Below are 21426 nucleotides of genomic sequence, written 5' to 3'. Positions count from 1 at the left end.
TGGAAGGCTTCGAATTCGACGCTTCGCAGCAAAACCGATGGCATAAAGTCGCGACGGCCTGCGCTCCCGTCAGCAGTAACGACCTACATGTGACCGCCTAAGCTATTCATAAATCTGCCTCTGTCAGTACGATGTCTGCACATGTTTTATGTTGACGAGCGCCGGCATCATTTGGTGCTAGCAGAGCGCAGTAGTTGTTGGCCATAGTCGGTTAAACTAGGCTATCAGGGAAAGGGGACTGTGAAGGAATCTATACGTGGTGCGGCTGTATAGGTCGCATCGCCCTAATTTTTTCATCTGAACGCTTATGCGCTATATGCTAGATACATGTGTGGCACATCCAATGCAAAGTGTCCGTCGTCATACCAAGCAAACCTACCATGGTCCACCGGAGCCGCCAAGAGTTCGTTATATTATATATGTCCCTTCACCATTAAGCATCAGTGAAAAGTGTCATGACAGCATATTCCTCTACGATGCACAGTTCAACGTACATTAGGAAACACAACAGCATTAGCATCGCTGCTAAAAATATTTGACGGGTTCCAAATCTTTATGATAACTTTGAAAGAACTTACCTCATGTTAACGACGGTTTGGCAAAATAAACTATCGTGGGGATTGTGCGAAGTGCACTGGGCGCATCCAATATACGTAGATGCTGACGGTAAAGTTTCTGTGATGTATTCAGTTACCCAATCCACTGTACTTGCTGGGTCCCGTAGAGACAACAGAGTCTAAGCACAAACAAGTACGCTGCTAATCGATCATTTTAATTGACGCCAACGCTATCGAAGTTCACGCAAAAGGATTTACATTTTTTATTTATTTTATTTTTATTTAAGTATTAAAGCCGAATATATGTAATGCGTCTTTGGGAACCATCAATAATTGTTAACGTCGTAAACTACCCTTGTAGATTTAAATAGCGAGCTTGAGACTTTGTAAATCTAACCTAATAATATATATAGTGAAATAACGATAAAAAAATAGATTATCGTATGACGCTTTATCTGTGAAGCACATCGATTGCGCAGTAAATGTGCCATTCAGTAACGATGCCCCCGCTAGAGCTTATTATCGATTATCAGCAGACACACAGCGCCAATTCAGAAAATATCATACAATTCATATCTGGTATTTTTACTCATAACAATACGACGATTGCTGTTAACAAGCGTTTATTAGTGTAGTAGAATGCATTATCTTCACATTATAATAATATATTAACTAAAACGAGGCCTGCCATCGCGTTACATAACACAACTTTATGCGCCAGTGATTTATTTTGAGTTGACAGAATACAAATGATCCTTAGCAGCTTGGCCTGCACCATTTTCATACAATGCAGGTTTTATTCACTGTGAGTCTATTGATGCTTGTCCTTGGCTTCGACATCGCTAGAAGAAAAATGCATCACTTTGGGAATGTAGCATTGGTGGTCCGCGTTCTCCGTGGAGGTTCCCGCCTCCGTACTCATTGCCCACGGTGTCCATTAACATATTGATAATCTTGTTGAGATATCGATCAATGATCACTGAGAGAAACATTTTTATCATAGCTTTTACGCTTCCGCCATTTCTAATCTGTGCTGAAATATAAACAAGAATTGAATGTAGTGCGAACAAAAAATCATAGAGTATGCGACATTTTTTACAGACTTCTAAATAACTAACAGGGAGACGCCTAATTATTCCGCAGCAGACGCTAAACACGAATTTTAAATGATTTAAAATAGCTTTTTATAGAATTAGTTGCTAAAAAACAACGTTCACAACAACCGTAAACGATTTCTAAGAAGATATTGCATTGCATCTAATCATAACTAACCGCATAAGTGTTTCATCAAATCCGTTCGAAACAAGGTGCTGATATAGACTCTCACAAAACGTATGAGACACGATAAAAGCGGACACAACCACATACTTAATTTGTACTCCGTCTAATATTAAGAGGACGTTCATCAAGACTCTGATATTGACAACAGATTACTTTCATATTTACACATATTTCGAGTTTTTACTATTAAGGGAAATGATATTACAAGGATCATGTGGAATATTGCAGATTCATAAACCAAAATGCGGCCATCATAGAAGTTTTTCTTTGAATGTTATAATGATCCAAATAAGGTCTTAGATTGACTTTACACACAGGCTGTGGCCTAGTCTCCTTTCCAAAGAGTTTGTTTGCGTCATTGGGCGACACAGGAGAGTATCTCGTAGAGTATATAACAAAAAAAAAAACTTTTTATAAAAGGTAGAACCTTAGACTAGATCTACAAGCTGAGCTTCGTCGAAGTTATGAATAGTTGAATTACTTAACCTACAATCTACTTCTAAAAAACATCATAGAATGATCATGAGGACAAATGAGTAGGATCTATTTTTTAGGTATAATGCATTTAGCTAAAGGATTCACTCTGCTTTCTTGCCAGACAGTTTCTTTTTGCAAAAAATTATGTAAATCCAGGTCCAGTAAGAAAAAGTTAGCCTACAAAAATTTGAAAATAAAGTGCTGCTGAATCTGTACTTCATACACTTACGGGACATTAACACATGTCTTTGTCGCATATTACTGTTGCCATCGGCTCGTTGAGCAGGTTTCCCAGCAGATTTTAATGGTTCTTCATGTATAGGGGCCTCAGTGGGCCCTTCAAAAAAGGAGGCGTCGCATGCTGGCATTAGTAGCATATATGCTGTCAGCATAGCTAGCAAAGTCCTTAAAAAATGTCTCATTATTTCAAATTAGATATGAGTGGAGAATGATCCCTGGTAGCGTCAACCTATCGATCTGTGTAACTTAGTCATGCAACGTCTCACAGAAAAAAAGCGTCACGTGAGCGGCCGTAAGCACCAACGAAGACGGTCCTAAAGATGAGGGTCTCCGAAGTCTTCTTTAATCTGTTTAGCACTAGTGTTTCAAAATGTCGTCGTTTTGTCTTGGCAGCATTAAGTTGTACTACAATTTTTCTATTTAATTTCAGTGTTCTTCGATTGCTAACGTGCATCAACGAACGTCAAAATTCTTGTGACAAGAGGACTCTGCAGACATCTCTTCGGATGCTAACTATCCACAAGGGAGATGTGTGACAATAGAGTAAACTTTATGGTTGAGGGGACAGTCGTGATGTTTCCATCTCACCACCGTACCTCGATAGTATAAATCAGCGAATCGTTGACGCAAGTATCCTCTTGTGTGCGTGTCAAAATAAATAAGTGAACGATACCAGTCAGCGGACAAATCACTTAGGAGAAGAATTTTCTTGCTGCAATCATAAAGCAGACTGTTCGTCGGTTCACGACAATGAATCGAAGCTACTACCTGCCACCTCGACGGCCGCATATTCTTGTTGCGATATATGTACGGTCTAGGACGAGCAAAAGACGTGCATCCTAGGATAGGTACAAGTTTTGATGACACCTGATTGACGAAGAGGTGACTACGCAGCGAAGGTTACTAGGAACACTCACAACAAGAATGTAACTCTAGGCTCTAAGGCTACCCGTCTAAACGAGTGACGCATCCACCACGGGATGAGCATTCAAAACAGGTCAATGCATGTATTTATACAATAAATAGACCTAACACAAAGGTCAAAATAACTGTAAATCTATTGAAATATCTTCAAGAAAGAAAAATGTTATTCAAAAATCCGTGCATTCAGCGACCCTTTATAAAGTTCGAAAGGATAGTATGATAATTCCCGTGCCTTTACAGGATAAGGTATGCTCTTGCAGTACTCGATAAATACCTATAATGCAACATTCGCACTCTATACTTAATAGGAACAGCTCTTTTCAGTTAAATGTTAGAAACAAGCCCGTTACGGGATAAACGTAAATACTGCCGCCTCCATCCCATAATCAGAAACACACCATTTCTGACTATTTTTCTTGTATACAAGTATAGTCCTTGAAACATACCGTTGGATATGCCTTTTTTTTTATTTTTACATTACATTACAGTGACGCTCGTGATGTACGTGTTGTTTCGCAGCTTATCTCAATAAGAAAAATTCAGTAGCTTCAAATCGCATACAAAACGGCTGTTTATCTTACTCGGCAGTTCATTAAACGATTAATATAGCGACAGTGATAGCCGGCACGGTCCCATTAGAACGACACATTACGCAGGTCAAAATCGTCGTAAGAAGTCGTTTTAACATCTCATGCTACCGAGAACTATTCACAATTTACTGAAAGAAGCGGTCCTATCATTCCTGCACGAAACTCATATCATACAGTCATACTCGGCCGATAAAATAATTGTCTGTGGGAAATGCGAAAATCTTCATAACCCATTTGCTTTTCACTAGCCCATTAGACGGCATAGAAAGACACGTTCTTATAATATATTAAACTACGAAATAACGGTTCTTGTAAAAAAAGCCGATGTACACCATTTTAAAATTTAGTTCCATAATAGAATGGCATTCTCCGCCGGCGTTTGCAAATGGTTACTCGTACACTTCAGCTACTTGTTTGTAACGAAGCACTAAATCATATTATTTCTGGCTGGCTGGTTTATATATTGTAATGAATAAATCCGAATTTACCAATATCATCCTAACGCTGGATATCGGATACAATCGATGGGACTTTCAATAATTTTGTTGTGTGATTTGGAATTGACTTCCAGTAATCCTTCTGTGTCGGTAAACCTTTGGAATCATCCTTTATCATATCATTTTGTAGGTCAGGAAGGTTTTTACGCGGTCCATCCAGGTTCTCTTTAACACACTTCTCAAATGGGTGGATAACCACAGCAACAACTTGATTTACGTTTCCTTTCTTGTGACTAGGAAAAAAAAATAAACCTCGACTTATATTCTACCGGGTCTGAGAGCTCTGGTTCAACATATTTGCCCATGCTTTGAAAAAGCTTGCAAAAAGGTTTTATAAAGGCGTGACCTTCACACAACCTTGAAAAAAATTTAACTTTTTCAAGGTTGTGTGAAGGTCACGTCAGTCTGCTGTACAGCTGACAGGTAGAAAAGGAGGTGTTTATGAAACATTTTTACAGGTTCTATGTCTGTAACGTCATATAGAAGGATATACGGTCCAATGATCGTTTTATTTGATTTTGAATAATCGATAGGAGAGTTGATGGCCAAAAGTGCAGTAGTAGCAGCAAAGTTCAGTTAAAGAATGCGCCAGAGTGTTAAAGGACCTCATAGTTGTACGGCAGTTAGAACTTGCCGAATTAAAAGAAATATCGAATGGATGGAAATGAAATAAACAGAGTATTGGAAGAGATTACGCTCTACTAGAGTTATTCATTTACATCAATTACAGCGCAATGTCTACTGTAGTAATAGTTTTTAGGCCTTTATCTCTCAGCGGCCTGGTCTCGTCCGGCTTACAAAACGTCGTAATATTTTCGAGCGCAGTTTAGCAAATATGGGTAGTATGTATATATTATCATAAAATTAATTATTCTATTGGTATATTCAGTAGAACCAATAAAAGGTTTCTAGATATTTAACCATGACCCCATAGGTTCTGACGGAACACGCAGTGCGGACCACACTCTTGTTGCTATGACTATTTTTTTTCTTTACAATTGTGTTAATTGTTATTGTATTAGATGGTGGCTACAGAGGGTCAACTTTGATCTACTTATCGTGTATACTTAATTTTGTAATAAGCCTGATATTTCGTTTAATCGTAACGCGTATCAGGATTATTCGCTAAGACCTCATATTTAAACTACTAATTGAAATCACGCTTATAACGGTGTATGAAGTTCACATACAAAAAAAACATCTGGAGTAGGCATACTAACCAATCTATCCTTAATGGAGGATAACAGCGTTGACTAAGCAATACATCGCAGATAAAAAGCTAGCCAACTACTTGGCAAAAGAGTATATGGAGACTTAAACAAGCGAAAAGAAAATAGATGCTTATATTAATCTCTTGGCATTCTTCGTTAGTGATTAACAGTTCGACCACTTAACATACTATGTTATCGCACGAAATCTAGAATGCGATTTATTTAGTTTATACCACCACTTGCATCATCTATATTGCCTTAACCTAGGTAGCATACGTCTTCCTGTTTATGGCACACTTGTGCTGCACTCAATTGATTGGCAGTAAGCTATTTCTCTCATAGTATGCTTAAAACATTCATATAGGTAGACGATGGTTTCTAGGACTGCCGTCTTAAAACTGCGGCGATCTGCCATTTACAAATGTTTACCATCATCTTATTGCTATATACGCTGCGTGATCATCTCTGAGCTACACTAAGAAGATAACGCAAACCGGAATGTCACCGGTACGGACCATCTAAGGGTTTTACCCTTAGAGACTAGACTTCTGCTCATTCTTTCCCGCCTTTGATTGCGCCATGAACAAAGCATACACGACGCGAGTTCGAGCCGGTTCTGGGTTTCACCCACAGAAAAGGACCCGTTCTATTTAGAAAGTTTCGAACATCGTTACACCCACAAATGTTCAGTTAAAAAAAAACAATAAGATGGGACACTTTTTAAAATCTGAGCCTCTTCCAAATAGAAATCACAGTACAAGTGCTGTTTCATGCTTTGCCATAGTTGTTCGAAGTTATCACGGTCTGTCAGCCTGAGAGAAAAATTGTTAAACACGTAGAGATGGCAACTGACAAACCGAAAAAGTGTGATTCTGCCACAAAAATGTCAACCGATTAATCAATCGAAGTATTCACCCATTTGCTTAGATCATTCTATCAGACTTACGTAAGTTACCGCCGCATTGATTTAGGTCTATGTAAGCGCACGATTGATTATATTTATGGTGTGAATAACATCGGCCACATTCATCCCACTGATTGTCATTTTAACCAGAAACTATTAGCAGAGCCGGTGATTACGTCGAAGGAGTTGGTATCGTTTTCTGCATTATGTTGTTGTTTCTTGAAACTATTCAGTATGCTGTTACAGGTTAGCAGGATAAACTAGTTCGTAGAGGCGTCTGTTACGATCTATTGCGCGCTGACCACATTCTATCGATGCGTTCCCTTTCTCTCCTTCTCTCTCTCTTTCTTACGTTATTCCGTGAGACCAGAGCACAATCACGACTCTGCTGGAATCACATGTGTCAAGGTCAGTCGTTTATCAGTCATCTGATTTAGTGGCGCAGTATTGTTTTCACTGTTGTGTCAATACAAAATTCCGCAGTTTTTTTTCGAGCGGTTTTATGACGAGATTCTGGTCCCGCCCTGGGTTCAGTTGCCGACATAATCAGCGTGCGAGTGAATATCCTATTCTCTCTCATTATATATTCGATGAAGCCGCATTAACTAGATCGGTAGATGCCTTTGCGGTGCCATTTAACTACTACCTAGTAGCTGTTCTGATGAAGAGTAGGGACTATTTGAGTTGCGGTTCTTGTGTTGACACTTGCTGCTGCTCTCAGCGGAATATTTTCGGTTTTGAGCAAGAAAACAGCGCTCGATAAGCGTTTCGTCTAGCAGCTCGTATCGGCTGTACGTTTGTCGGTGTGCATGACGGCTGAAATCGGCTGCCTCTGTCGACAGGTTACGAGAGTCGTACGTGTCTACGTTCTGTTCTCGCTATCAGCGCGTTTTTGTGTCCTGTGATTGCGGTGACGATGATGCAAACTGCAGCTGGCGCCGTTAACGTTTACGGCGTTAACATTTACACCGCTGACGCTACAGACATCGAGTAAGAGCTATCCGCCCTCTTACCTTTGAGCGCGGGCAATGCTAGAAAGCCGGCCCCGGTGGGCACTGGTATCATGAATAGACCGAATGCGCAGCGGATTACTATGACAAATACACGTAGTCAGTACTGCCATTGTTACTGTCCCTGACGTTATAGATTTCGCTGCCGATGCGGTTGTTGTAATCAGCTAAAGAGAAACAGCGGCCACTATTCGGACAGACGCGCAAACGCGAGGTGTGAACCGTATACCGTCACTCACTGAAAAAAGTTAGTTATTCGGTGCTAATTGACCACAAACCACAGCCAATGCGAGTACTTGTTCTAGCAGCCTCCGGTACGGTGGTGATACATACCTATTATAAACGGTTTATCGTGTGGTAAACAAATACTATGCGGCAATTATATTCGAACAATGGCGAGAGCCTGGGTGATTCTTATTTTGCAGGCATAAATGCTTTATCAAAACAGAGCTTGCTTTATTTGTCAGCCAAAAGTGAGCCAGGAATTGACATGTTGTTTAGGCGTACTACAATAGGCGCACGACTGCGTTGATGTACGCCATAATATATTGAAGGGCGTACATTGCCTTAGCTGATAAAGGCTATTTAACCGTTACGGTAAATTCCCGATTAGTTAAGCCTGTTGCGATTGGCTACATTTAGTTCACCCAACCACATACTGGTCGCTAGCGCTGTTGTCGTCTTTGAGTATCGACGTCAAATGGTACAGAAAGCAGCATCGTGGAGAGGAAACGGGACCGCGAATTATCGTAGAGCGCGTCACGCCGTTATAGGATTGTTTGTAGTTGTTATTGCTGCAGTAATTGCTTGGTACTAGTAATGGTGACTGGCCACGAACATCTGAACAGTATTTTATGAACTCTAGTGAAACTACTCGAATTTCGATTCAAGACGAAAGTTCAATGGACAGATTCCGGGAGGCAAAGAGCGAAACGTACAACCGTATCAAACATTGTAGCGCAAGAAAAGGTGTTGCAAGTGCAGAAGTGGTCCAAAAAAACCGCAAAGAAAACATGGAATTTCCCAATACCATTGAAGGATTCGGCTATAGGTTTAACGATCGGGGGCAGCTGAGGAACATCCAAACAGGCAAGCCATTCGAATTTGCCGTGACAAACGACCACCAGATCAATCAAATGCGCTACGAAGCTCTCGGTGAGTAAAGGTATATTGTTTAGCAAATCTGTAATGACTTGAATATTTGTTAAGTGACAATAGTTAATTCATTGTTCTTCAGTAGATTTTCTATACAAATATTTATTATAACGAAGCAAACTAATTTTAAGTTTATTGTGTGCAAACGGTCGCGATATATGCAAAAATACACGTGAATCAGCACGTGCGATGCCCCATATATAAATTGTACTTACTAACAGTTTAAGTACGATCAAATCTCAGGAGCAGAACACAAAGATAAAGATGGTTTTGCGAAATCCGTTAGAGGAGCGGATTCCATATCATAAAAAGGTCAGAAGTGTTTTTAACTGATATTGCAGATATTACTCACACAACTGGCTAAGTTACTTCAAAGCAATTATCGCTCACTGGCCGAAGGACGGATCCCTAGGCATAGAGGCAAATGTTCTTCCATGTTTTATTCATCATTTAAATTCTCTTTCAGTATGTGATTATTTGTCATGATATTTGAGCATTTATTTCATGTCATGCTATTTGGAAATTGTTCCGTTATACTACTTATTTTTTACTAATCGAAGTAACCGCTCATTTGCCAAGTCTAACTTACGAATTATGTAGTACGACCTAGAACAGCCAGTCGGCGTTGTAACGAACTTGACTCTTCTTAGTTAAATTCCCTAATACAATATGCGACACCTAAAACACTCAGCATAATATACACAACCCTAAACTAACCGAACTGACTGAGTATATTGTTTCTTCAACCAATCGAAAGGTAAGTTAACATCAAGAAGTCCGATCGCAACGATTTATCAAAAGTACTCCACGCGCCGTTGTGTAGTAAAACTTTTCATTGATTCAGATCCTAAACATATGTGCCGGCTTGAACATACGTTCATTCAGATTTGAGCGTTTTTTTTGAAATTCTTGTTTTATGATACGAAACTTAATTTTATATATAGTTCGAAAGCAATTTAACGCTTTAAAAAAAATGGCCGTGTCTTGGCAATGGTAAATTACTTTTGTGTTTGTATTAAATTAACAATACAAATAAACAATATTAATACCAATATTAATTTCGTGTGCAAGAGTTGTGATCTCTCACAATTGGCAGAAGCAAAGTGGGATATCTGTTGCGCACTTTGACGACTGGTCTGGTTATGTTACGACCGCTAAACACGTCTCTTCAAATTACCTTCGTTATCGAAGTCAATATATAACTATATAGCAAAGGGATACATTTGCACTTTTAACATAACATACTAATAGCTCGACAATTGCAACTGCTGATTGCGTACCTCACATATGTCATTCGATAAAAGTATTAAAGTTTACTAAGAATATTGATTATTTCTTTTCGATAGATGTACCACTTTCGATAAGTGTACAACCTGACCTATAGTACCATTACGCGAAGGCTCTATTCCTGTGTCACAACTGCATTCGTGTAGTTCGTCCATCTCTCGGGGTACTCTGAGAAATTGTTCGTAGAACAAGTAGGTTGCTTCTTTCAATGTAATAAAACGAAAGAGTATGGCCGAGTTCATCATTTGCCATATAGAAAAGGTGATAACGAGATAGAAAAAATGAACGTGGCCGTACTTTGCATCGCCGATGTCTGCGATCTAGGTGCTTAACTCCACTGTGTTTGTATCCTTAGTCTTTTTGCTATCGTTTATAATATTGCTATTTACTGAATGGTTTACTGATCGATCTTTTCTAATCAAAGCACCATTTGCATAGCAACTGTTGTGCCACCAGAGAAATCGTCCTAAACAAGTAGAACAGCCCGCCCACGTTGCTTTTACTTATGAGTCGACTCCGATTACCGGACTACTGGTCCGTCCACGGTCACGTTCATCTATAATTATACTCAATACGTGACATCCTACAATAACATTACATATAATTAGTGCAATCATTATACTATTGATAAATATGGATTATTATTCATGTTCAAGATCACTACGAATGTTTAAAATCGTTTTGACGTTTGAAATGCCCAGCAAACGTTTCCACAAATAACGTTCTACGACGACATACATGGAACTCTTTTCGAAAGTAGACAAATCTTGGCAAACGTATCAATACTCATAGAAACGATTTTTTCTCATACAAGTTCTTCTGACCGAACACTCTGCCGGTTAATTAAGTATATAAAGATTATGTAACTTTTATTCGAACACAGGCATGATTAGTGCGCATGTGCTTATATTTAAATACCCTGTCATTGTATAGTATGTCTATCGCACACCTAGATGTATATTCCGCCAGAATAGCTAATATAGTTGTCTTATAAAGACTTCTAGATCTACTAAATAGCTTTGTTATTTCTCTAGTGTTCTCGTTCTTTTCGTCATCGTATGATCAACAGGGAGTGTAGTTGATGAGTACGTTTACGGCTTGCTGATAAAAGAAGGCCTTGAACGCGTGGAGGTTCCAGTTGACGGCAAGCTCAGTGGCGAAGGACACACAACCTTTATTTTCCAATCGCGAGACGCGTTAACAAACCCCAACAAATTGCTCTTGGTCATTCACGGCTCAGGAATGGTTCGAGCCGGACAGTGGGCCAGAAGGCTAATCATTAACGACAGCATTGAAAAAGGCAAGTAGACGCGAACCTTGTAAGTTGGATAAAAGACTATCGATATGTTTCTTGACTTCTTATTTGTTGAGTTTACGTTAGCTTGCTTCTAGTTGCCATTTCAGAGAAAATGACCGTATTCGATACTGTCTAGATACTGAATAAATTTTCGACACAGCAATATGGGCTCGCAGTCGTAAACATTGTCATTTTGACCGTTTGAGACAATGCACACAGGCTGCAAATAGACATTACCGATACTAAAAAGAAAAACTTGAATACGACTAAAATTCATACACTTACAGAATGCGTAGAGAACGTCGATAGTTGATTTTGCAAATAGCCTTAAGATGATTTTTGAGCCCAGATTTTTTTATATTGTACATATTGCAGGCACCCAGTTAGGTTATATACGGCGTGCCATGGCTCTTGGCTATGGGGTTATTGTTTTAAACCCGAACGACAATAAACGAAACGGTGTTCCAGTTCGCGGAAGTGAAACTCCTGAGAAGCATGTGCTGCACATTTGGGACTGTGTCGTTACGCGGGCAGCTGCGAAACATATTGCTGTTGTGGCTCATTCATATGGTGGAGTGCTCACAATGCACTTACTCACAGAAAGGCCGGATTCGCTAAATAGGTGAGTTAGCAGTCTAGGCCAGCATATTATTTTCCTAATTAATCAGTGAATGTGCATAATTTCTTGGCAATGTACGTAACTTTGCTGAGGAGGAATCTTTTATGATTGAGACTGATTGTACTGAAATACCCATGATACTAACGAAATCTTAGACGCCTTCCCTCTTGTTACTGATATAGATTCTACATGAAATATAAGATATTAGGTATTATGGTATTGACATGAATACTGAGTAGCTTCCAAAAAAGACTAATAGGCAGTGTTAAAAATATCATCGGATAATAATCCCCTTTAAATATTCCTCTGTATATACCCTTTGGCGTCCTCTGTTCTTGCACCCTTTAACAATTTTGTCATAGAACGTAATGACAAATTCCATTTCACACATTACTAAACATGTTTGTCACTTTAATCAAATTATCAGAAAGGATATATATTACTAAATCCATATCACAACAGTTCTTTGTGTCAATTTTTTTTAACAGATAGCCTTAAGTGACCTTCTGTGAAGTGATTTCTGGTGACAAGCAACTTTTGATTTATATAATTGATTGTTCACTATATTTGTCTCTGAATCACATATGGTTGTTTAAAACAGCTAGAGGTTCTAGTCGTCACTCTAAACAATATGTTCAATAAAGCGGATGGTTACATCTACTTCAAGTTCCGGATTCTATTTAATCTGCTCGATCGATTGAAACAAGTTAAAAGTTTATAAAACGAGTTAAAATATTATCGATTATGTGAGGAAGCTTGGTTCCTCCTATGGAAAGTATATATTTATATGGCAAACGTATATAAAAATATTATAAAATTAACATGTAGCATACAGATCAGTAATTTATTTAACCATGCAAAAAAAATCTGCAAATTCAATAACTCAAGAATAAATTTATTTTCTTTTCGGTAAGTCTGAGCTTACAGAATGTTATACAAACAAAAAGTTATAGTCTGAGAAGAAGTGTTGACGGTTTTCAAGCCCAAATTGAAGCAAACATTTTTAATGTTTTACAACAATCTTGCTATTTTCATCGATGACCTTTTGTGGCTTCTGGCCGTAAAAATTATGGCAAGTGATTTTTGGATTTCTACATTAGAACCATTTTAATACCATTAAAGGAGCTTTGCAGATGAAACATATGACGGCCGTGATCTACAAAATCTGAGCTATACGGCGTATGTAATTTCCACCCACGTTCTCTGAATCTTTGCGAAGTAACTAAGGATGTATGTGGTCCGGTATGTCTATGATGGAGGACGACGCGGCTTCTTTTCACTACTTTTAGTCGATTTTTTTATTAGGTTGTTGTAATCTTGTTAGTTTTTGGCAGTAGAGATCTGGACCATTCGTTCTACCAGGCGGTAGCAGCTCATAATACATGATTATTTTCCAGTCTCACCAAACATATAACGTTATCCTTTATGGCGTTAGTTCGGGCCTTGCCACGGATTGGAGAGCTATACTCCACTTTAACAATATTCATTTTTTGGACACTGTTGTAATACATGATCTTTTTATCACCCGTTGTCTACCGCTTTCAGAATGGCTCAATTTCATTCAGTTTTAGCAGGGTTTTGCAGATGGAAATGCGATCGAGTAAACTCTTCTGCATCAATTTGTACTATACCCAAACACCGAGCTTCTTTTTGTAGCCATCCTTTTTTCGAATGGTTTAGAACTGTTTGCCAGTGAAAAATTGTAAAATATGGAAATTTCTAACTCACGTTTGCTATCTAACTCCGTCTTCAAAGTGTTCCATCATGAGTTCGAATAATGGCATTCCTACAGTTGGAACACATCTCTTACTGCCAAATCGCGTCCTTCAAAGGACATCGCGGCCGACGCGACTCATTTAAGATATGTGATTTACAGCCACCTAGTTAGAAATATCGTCAAAGTTTTTTCGACCATTAAATATGTACATATACACCCAACATTTAACGAATCAGGAAACGATCATAGGGCGACGATCAAATTGACAACGTGGTATTGTTTAGGTATCGACACAGCTTATTAGGGGCAATGGTAACGTTTGTACCTAAACTTAGGGACACATGGGTAGTCTAGATCCTAAACCGGCACTAATCGAACTTTCTTTCATACTGCCACCCGTTTAAGCAACGCTTAGCGGCAGTACCGGCCATAAAACCACAAACATCTAACTAGGATATCGCAGATTAATATCTAATATACGCAAAAATTGCATTTAGTGGCGTAATATGCTAAACAGTTTTGTTTTTTAATGCTCAAGTTGTATATTATGTGACCGCGTTCGTTTACTAGCGAAACCGTGCAGAGACTCATTTAACCACTATGTTTGCTTTCATTCTTTTCTTCTCGTACGTATTCTTTTTTTATATTGGATTTATCCAGGACAATTGCCGTCGCCTTGACGGACTCGGTGCATTTTCCGCTTCCACCTTCGCTACTCGAGGACGTACGTCATTTCGCCAAAAACTGGCAACGTAATTCGAAGCCTTTAGATACTCCGCTTCAGCACTCACCGCAAGACGTTGCCGCTGTATCAGCTGGAACAGAGGAACATTCGCTCACATCATGGATGGCGTTCGCGTCTGTATTTGATTTTCTTGAAGAAATGTACATGAAAACGATCGCAATTGAGAGCACTTAGATTAGTCATCTTTTACGAGCCAAGCGAATAACTATATGATGGATATTTTTTGATAAATATAAATGTACGTGAATGTCGCGAATTGAGCGCCTTGCTTGAACTATTAAGAAGTAATGGCAAAATTAGCCATGAAACGCCCAATTAGCTTTTTTCTGTTTCTGTGCGGATGATCTCGTCAAAACGACAATTCACAGAAAAATCCTTGGCTTAAAAAAATGATTACGCCAAGATATTTAATAAAGAGCAATCATGTGAATGTGAACAGGAGCTAAGCAAAAGCTTTTCAAGTTATCTTAAATGATACGAGTCCCAGTTGGTTGTTTTTTGCCGAATATTATAAGTTAAAAATATTGTATAAGCAAATAGTCAGTTGAAAAGAATGTGCGTGCGCAGTAATTAAAGCACAGCTATTCGAAGAAGCCATCAGTCGTTGTCGTGTTAGAGCCCTGAAGAGTTAGTAAGTACGCTGGAACGTAAAAGCCGAACTTTATAACATTATCTTTTAAAAGTCTTTCAAATATTTTAAAGTCGTTTTAAAAACGACTACAGATGGTGTCGAGCTTGCGGCGGCCCATTTGTAGGTTAATTCAGCTTTGCAACATTAGTTTTAATAATAATAATACTGCCCTTCCTACTTACGTAGGAGTGCATTCGGCTAACTGGTGATGAATCGACTCATTAAAATCGTGACTACTATGACATATGTCGCATTCTTTGATTTTCCTTATCGAAAAAAACGATGTATATGATTGTTGGAAAATTGGAGTCTTCAAGATCTCCGTTCACCTGTCAGTTGAACAAAAATAACGTGCATTACAGTATTGTATATGAAAGACACACGTTCGTACTCTTCTGCGCACTACAGGTTATGTCTCAAGTCTCGTGTGTGAGCTTTCAGCGATAATATTTACCAAGAGCCAGGAGCTCAGTTTTGCTTTGGGCTAACCCTTTCATGGCCTGAATGTATTTCAAATGAAAGGTATCTACCTAAGTAACTTGGGGGAAGAGATGATTTGTATATTGTCTTGCGCTTTCAACTATTTAACTTGTGATCGAGCAAATATAACATAGGGTATATTCTAGCATTATGGCATTTTACTACAATACAATTTTGATAGAGTACATCCATTTAATAACGCAGTTTGTCCGTCATTGACCCATCGGGCAAGTGTCACGGAGAACTGCAAAATTGTATCTGGCCCTCGATCAAAAAAATTAAAAAGATTAACTAATAAATTACTTGTGATAGAATCGTAAGAATCACTGGAAATATTTTTCTCGCCAAATTAATTTGTAGTCGAATACGTTTAAAGGAGAGCTTCTTATATGACTATGAAACAACGCGAAAGATTTATTTTCGTCAGCATAGGATTTTTACTCTTTACTATTGAGTCTAGATAATGCCTTTTACATTTTCGTTTGTTAATCCACGAAATTGAGTTTGCACTCAACACTCTTTGCATTGTGAGTGAAACAGTGCTTACATCATATTCATATATATATGTTTGAGAATAACCGTTCTCGAGAATCATTACAAATGAAGCAAAATGGCATACTCTGTGCGGAAAATTCATTCTTACAACATTCTATAGTTTGATCTTATGTTATAATATTCGTTGCATTTATTGAACTGAAGTATCATTACAGTTATCATTTACAGTGTAAACAACGGACTTCACAGATTTCTACCTCAGTCGGAGGTAGTCAACTTCAATGTGATTTTCTCTCTCAGCTTTCAATAAAATAAATGTTTAATTTTTGAAATAGCACATTGAGGAATCAGTTGGGGTCCAGTCTATATATACATATTTTAATAACTAAATCAAAAGATGCCTTCCAGCCTTCGAGTCCTAAATCAACTTTTTCAAGCCTGCTGACCCTTTATAGAACAAGTGAACAAAGTAATCAAATATACGTTCGCATATCGCAAATGTATTAGTGAATGGAGATAACTTTATTTAGACATTTTATATAATTGTAAAAAAGTATCTTCTTTAATAAAAATAATTCTAGTTTATCAAAGACCAACAATGGTAAATGAAAATTTTGTTCCATTTAAAAACTGAGTAAGGAAATAATCACTTATAATAAACAAAATCATCGGTTTAATGGTGGATTTTTTGGAAATAACAAACATTAATATATCCTAAGAGGAATTAAAACAAAGTAAGATTTGTTGTTAGATTTGGTAGATTTATTGTTAGATTTGGATTAACAATATGTTTAGAAATCCGAGCATATCAAAATTATCGTAGAAAAACGTCGTCTATAATCATGCTGTTGATAAGTCATTCACTGTAACATTGTCAATGAAACCAACTTAACTGCCTGACCGGAAGAGTTGGGTGGGTAACAGTCGAGCTTAAAACTCCCGGGTTTCTTTGCTCATTGATCTTGTAGTTTTCGTTATCAGTTTCTCGCATATATACGTTTGCGTAAATATCATTATATTCCTGGACCGCAAATTAAGTACATTATTACTACCGTGTTATCACACAAAACAGCTGTACTTATATTAAAGTAAGAACCCAGAAAAAATACTCATAACAAAGAAATCTAACGATTTTTTTATTCAAGTACTTTCATGAACATAAATTTTTTCGACCTATCAGGTTAGACAGCAAAGCTATGTAGAGTTGCCTATTATTAAATGCATGTTTATATTTAGCCTACGATTTTACAGATTGAATATGTATTGAATATAAAAACATATTATGAACTCAGCGTTTTTTATCTCTCGATTTTCGTTGTTGCTAACTGTGCTTCATAACGAAATTAACTCACTTAGGCCTTGCGAGACTATCGTTACGTTGAGGTTTTTACCACATGATCAATTCAAATTGTGGAGGCCGCTGTTGCTGGTAGTCTGCTCGCCCGCCACCAGATTCTGTCAACAAACAGACACAGATCAGCATCAGCGTCGTCGATTTTCGGCATTTTTGAGTTGTGTGTGAGTGCGCTGCTCGCCACTTTGGAGCTGGCCAACACTGCCCTATTCTACCAGTGGTGAGGAGCTGCTTTGACGGTTGAGTCGAACTCGTGTCCTGGTGTGCAAATCACGTACGGGTAGTTCTCACTGGGAGCCGTCACCGTTTGCGGCTGTAAACGGAAGTGTGCATACGCTGTGAGGACGGCCAGTGCTAGACTGATATTGTGGCTGTTGATAATTGGGACGCGAGCACAAAAACGAAACGTGCCCAAAATCTGTCCGTGGTACGTCATTATACGTTGCACTACGGGCAAACAAACGGTCATTTTCATAAAAATCTTAATAACGCCACCGAAGATCCTTGAAGCCTGTCGCAGTGGCCGAGGACGGTTGTTTGGTTGTCGCGAAGAACAAGCTGATTTATTCATATATTCATGTAGTGATTGTGATCGTGTATTGGTCATAGGTCGGCAATTGCTAGAGCGGTCTATTGGTGCTGCCGCTACTGCTGGATTGGTTACTAGCTAGGGGTTGCCCCTACTACAGCCAGCAGTCTGGTAGTAGCGTGACTCGTTTTTTGTTGTCGCTGTGTGTGCTGTGCTGTCGACGACTACTATTCTTGCTGTTACTAGTACTGCCGGCAAGCGGGAGTGCTGCAGCCACGGCTAAGAGCTACAGGACCGTGCCGAACATCTTTGAGCTGCTGCTGCGATGGCTGCGAGCGAGGGCGGCGATGAGTCTCTTTATCCTATCGCTGTATTGATCGACGAATTACGCAATGAGGACGTACAGCTTCGGTTAAATTCGATCCGGCGTCTGTCAACGATCGCTTTAGCCCTCGGCGTCGAACGGACTCGCTCCGAGCTGATTCCGTTCCTCACCGATACGATCTATGATGAGGACGAAGTACTGTTGGCGCTAGCCGAACAGCTTGGCCAATTTAGCCCGCTAGTTGGAGGTGCCGAATACGCTCATTGTCTCCTGCCGCCACTTGAATCGCTAGCGACAGTCGAGGAAACGGTCGTACGAGACAAGGCCGTTGACTCACTGCGAGCCATCTCGCAACAGCACAGCGCCGCCGACCTCGAGAAGTACTTCGTGCCGCTGGTGAAGCGTCTGGCGACCGGTGATTGGTTCACATCACGTACGTCCGCGTGCGGGCTATTTTCCGTGTGCTACGAGCGGGTGGCCGCCAACGTCAAGCAAGATCTTCGTGATAGCTTTCGAAATTTGTGTCAGGATGATACACCAATGGTCAGACGGGCTGCCGCCGGTAAACTCGGTGAAGTTGCCAAGGTAATAGAACCGGAATTTCTTAAACAGGACATGATACCAATGTGGGCGTATCTAGCTCAGGACGATCAGGATTCAGTACGACTACTTGCCGTCGAAGCGTGCGTGTCGATAGCTCCCCTGCTTTCGCAGGAAGACGTCTCCAACCTGGTCATGTCAACATTGAAGACCGCTAGCGAAGATAAGAGCTGGAGGGTGCGCTACATGGTGGCCGAGAAGTTCACCGACCTGCAGAAAGCCGTGGGCCCTGCACTGGCACGAGAACACCTTGTTCCAGCATTCCAGAATCTCCTTAAGGACTGCGAGGCTGAGGTGCGTACGGCCGCCGCGCAGCGCATCAAGGACTTTGCGCAAAACCTTTCACCAGACATCCAAGAACAAGTCATCATGTCGTCGATTCTGCCTTGCGTCAAGGAGCTTGTTGTTGATAGTAATCAGCATGTGAAGACAGCTGTTGCCGGTGTCATCATGGGTCTGTCGCCTATCCTCGGCAAGGAAAACACCATCGAACATCTTCTGCCACTCTTTCTCACCCAGTTAAAGGATGAATGTTCTGACGTCCGCCTAAACATCATCTCAAACATTCAGTGTGTCAATAGTGTGATTGGCATCCAGCAGCTATCCACATCACTGCTCCCTGCGATCGTTGAGCTGGCTGAGGACTCAAAGTGGCGAGTCCGTCTAGCCATCATCGAGTACATGCCTCTGCTGGCAGGCCAGCTAGGGGTCGAGTTCTTCGACGAGAAGCTCAACCCGCTTTGCATGACGTGGCTGGTTGATCATGTGTTCGCCATTCGAGAAGCGGCTACTATCAATTTGATGAAGCTGGTTGAAAAGTTCGGCAAGGAGTGGGCCGCTACGACAATCGTGCCCAAAGTTGTTTCGATGTGCCGTGACCAAAATTACCTCCATCGTATGACCTGCCTATTCTGCATTAATGTCCTTGCCGAGGCGTCCGGTCCAGAGCTGACCACTTCACACCTGTTGCCGACTGTTCTGAATATGGCCACGGACGGTGTGCCTAATGTTCGATTCAATGTAGCCAAGTCTCTACACCGACTAGCGGGAGTCATCGATAAGACAATATGCCAGACACAAATCCGGCCTGTACTCGAACGGTTGGCACAGGACGCCGATATTGACGTTCGTTACTTTGCTAACGAAGCACTAACAGGCCTAAACTAAGCAACAACCGGGCGCGAAGACATCCTTCACACAAAATGTACTGTTTGCTAGATGTTACATTGGTCATTGGACGCACGCAACGGTTCGCTGTAACGGCGGTTATAGCTAGAACTCGCATGAAATGTCGTCCTCCATCGTATCTGAGCGCTTTGACATCATAATAACAAAAAAGTCCAACGCCTACGATGGCAAAGACACCAATTACATGCGACAACTGAAGTTGCTCCGGCGTTTGGAGAACGAGAGGACAAAGGCTTACGACAACTATTATTATTATTATTATTATTATCACCCTTATTATTGAAATTATTTCAACTTCCACATTTTAAAACAAATTAACTAGCGACCAACTGATCAGTGACAGCGCTAATCGACTATATTAAGGTTACGACGAACAACAATAATAACACCAACAGAAAGTCGGAAGAACATGTATTGAGTATATAATCGTATTATTCCGTCGTTGTGCGATCCCCATTTTTTGCACAGAATGACCGTAATGACCAGATGGCGATGATAATGAACTAACATGAAAATATGAGAACATATAATTATTGAAACACTTGCTGAGTGTTGTAGTAGCAGTAGAAGCAGTAGTAAATATGATGTCTCTATATCAGCTGTTGATCGCTCGGTACCGTGCGAGCTAAACGACAGTAAGCAAAAAGTCCCGTATGTGTGAAAGAAAAAAATGCATACATAAAAAATAAGGAAACAATGAACTCAAACGGATACGTATCTTTGATGTTCTATTCAAGCACGTGTATGGGCTCGTCCGCGCACATAATTCAGATCGATACACTCGAACGCGAGCACACAGACGTTCACACGATAACAAATAAACCTCCTATAGAGAGAGAAAAAGGCTTTCCATAAGTTATTATCACTTACCCTTGTCTCTTTGCCGCTACCACTATTATTGCGAAGACCCAACCACTGATGACTTCACAGCGGATATTTTCCAGCTGTTCGGTAATAATAGCTTGATTGACTGATTGAATATAATGCGCTGGCAATATAATGGGACGGACGGAAAGAAGTTTTCTGATACCGTGGGATGGACGATGGGACGAATGTTCAACATTTGACGAAATCAATGAAATAATAGTAATAATAATAATAAATCGTTCGCCGTCAATGGGTAACATGTCGTACCAAATAGATGATGTTGCTGTTACTGGTACAAATAACAGGAGACGGTTTTACACGGATTTTAGGACAAGCCCGGCCTTAGGAAAAAATCGTTCCATCTGGAAGGCGAAATTGGGCAAGGTGGATCCTCATCTGACAGGTAAAGGGCAAGTAAGTAGGCTAAGGGAGCTCCCACCTCAGAC

At 40.0% G+C, this 21426-nt stretch overlaps 2 protein-coding genes and 1 long non-coding RNA gene across 4 annotated transcripts; 2 read left to right on the top strand and 1 right to left on the bottom strand.

The window, feature by feature from the left end:
• Positions 1-1163: 1163 nt before the first annotated feature.
• Positions 1164-7024, bottom strand: LOC111272760 (uncharacterized). 2 transcript variants are annotated; one of them, XR_015315828.1, is made up of 3 exons: positions 6724-7024; positions 2545-3267; positions 1164-1590 (listed from the first exon to the last, which is right to left on the bottom strand). It is a non-coding gene; the product is annotated as an uncharacterized LOC111272760 (long non-coding RNA). The 2 variants fall into 2 exon arrangements; XR_002687714.2 differs by lacking the exon at positions 6724-7024 and having other exon boundaries at positions 2545-6717.
• A 105-nt stretch (positions 7025-7129) lies between these two features.
• LOC111272759 (cotranscriptional regulator ARB2A homolog) lies at positions 7130-16451 on the top strand. The gene is made up of 4 exons (XM_022854378.2): positions 7130-8846; positions 11203-11433; positions 11806-12052; positions 14427-16451. The coding sequence occupies exons 1-4, from the start codon at positions 8546-8548 to the stop codon at positions 14683-14685; spliced, it is 1038 nt and encodes a 345-aa protein (XP_022710113.1). The 5' UTR covers positions 7130-8545; the 3' UTR covers positions 14686-16451.
• A 384-nt stretch (positions 16452-16835) lies between these two features.
• On the top strand, positions 16836-21255 carry Pp2A-29B (Protein phosphatase PP2A regulatory subunit A). Its single transcript, XM_022854377.2, has one exon. The coding sequence runs from the start codon at positions 18326-18328 to the stop codon at positions 20090-20092; it is 1767 nt and encodes a 588-aa protein (XP_022710112.1). The 5' UTR covers positions 16836-18325; the 3' UTR covers positions 20093-21255.
• Positions 21256-21426: the final 171 nt, after the last annotated feature.

The sequence above is a fragment of the Varroa jacobsoni genome, unplaced genomic scaffold (assembly GCF_002532875.2).
Source record: "Varroa jacobsoni isolate VJ856 unplaced genomic scaffold, vjacob_1.0 contig03151, whole genome shotgun sequence".
NCBI lineage: Eukaryota > Metazoa > Arthropoda > Arachnida > Mesostigmata > Varroidae > Varroa > Varroa jacobsoni.
This window is presented reverse-complemented; position numbering and strand designations above follow the sequence as displayed.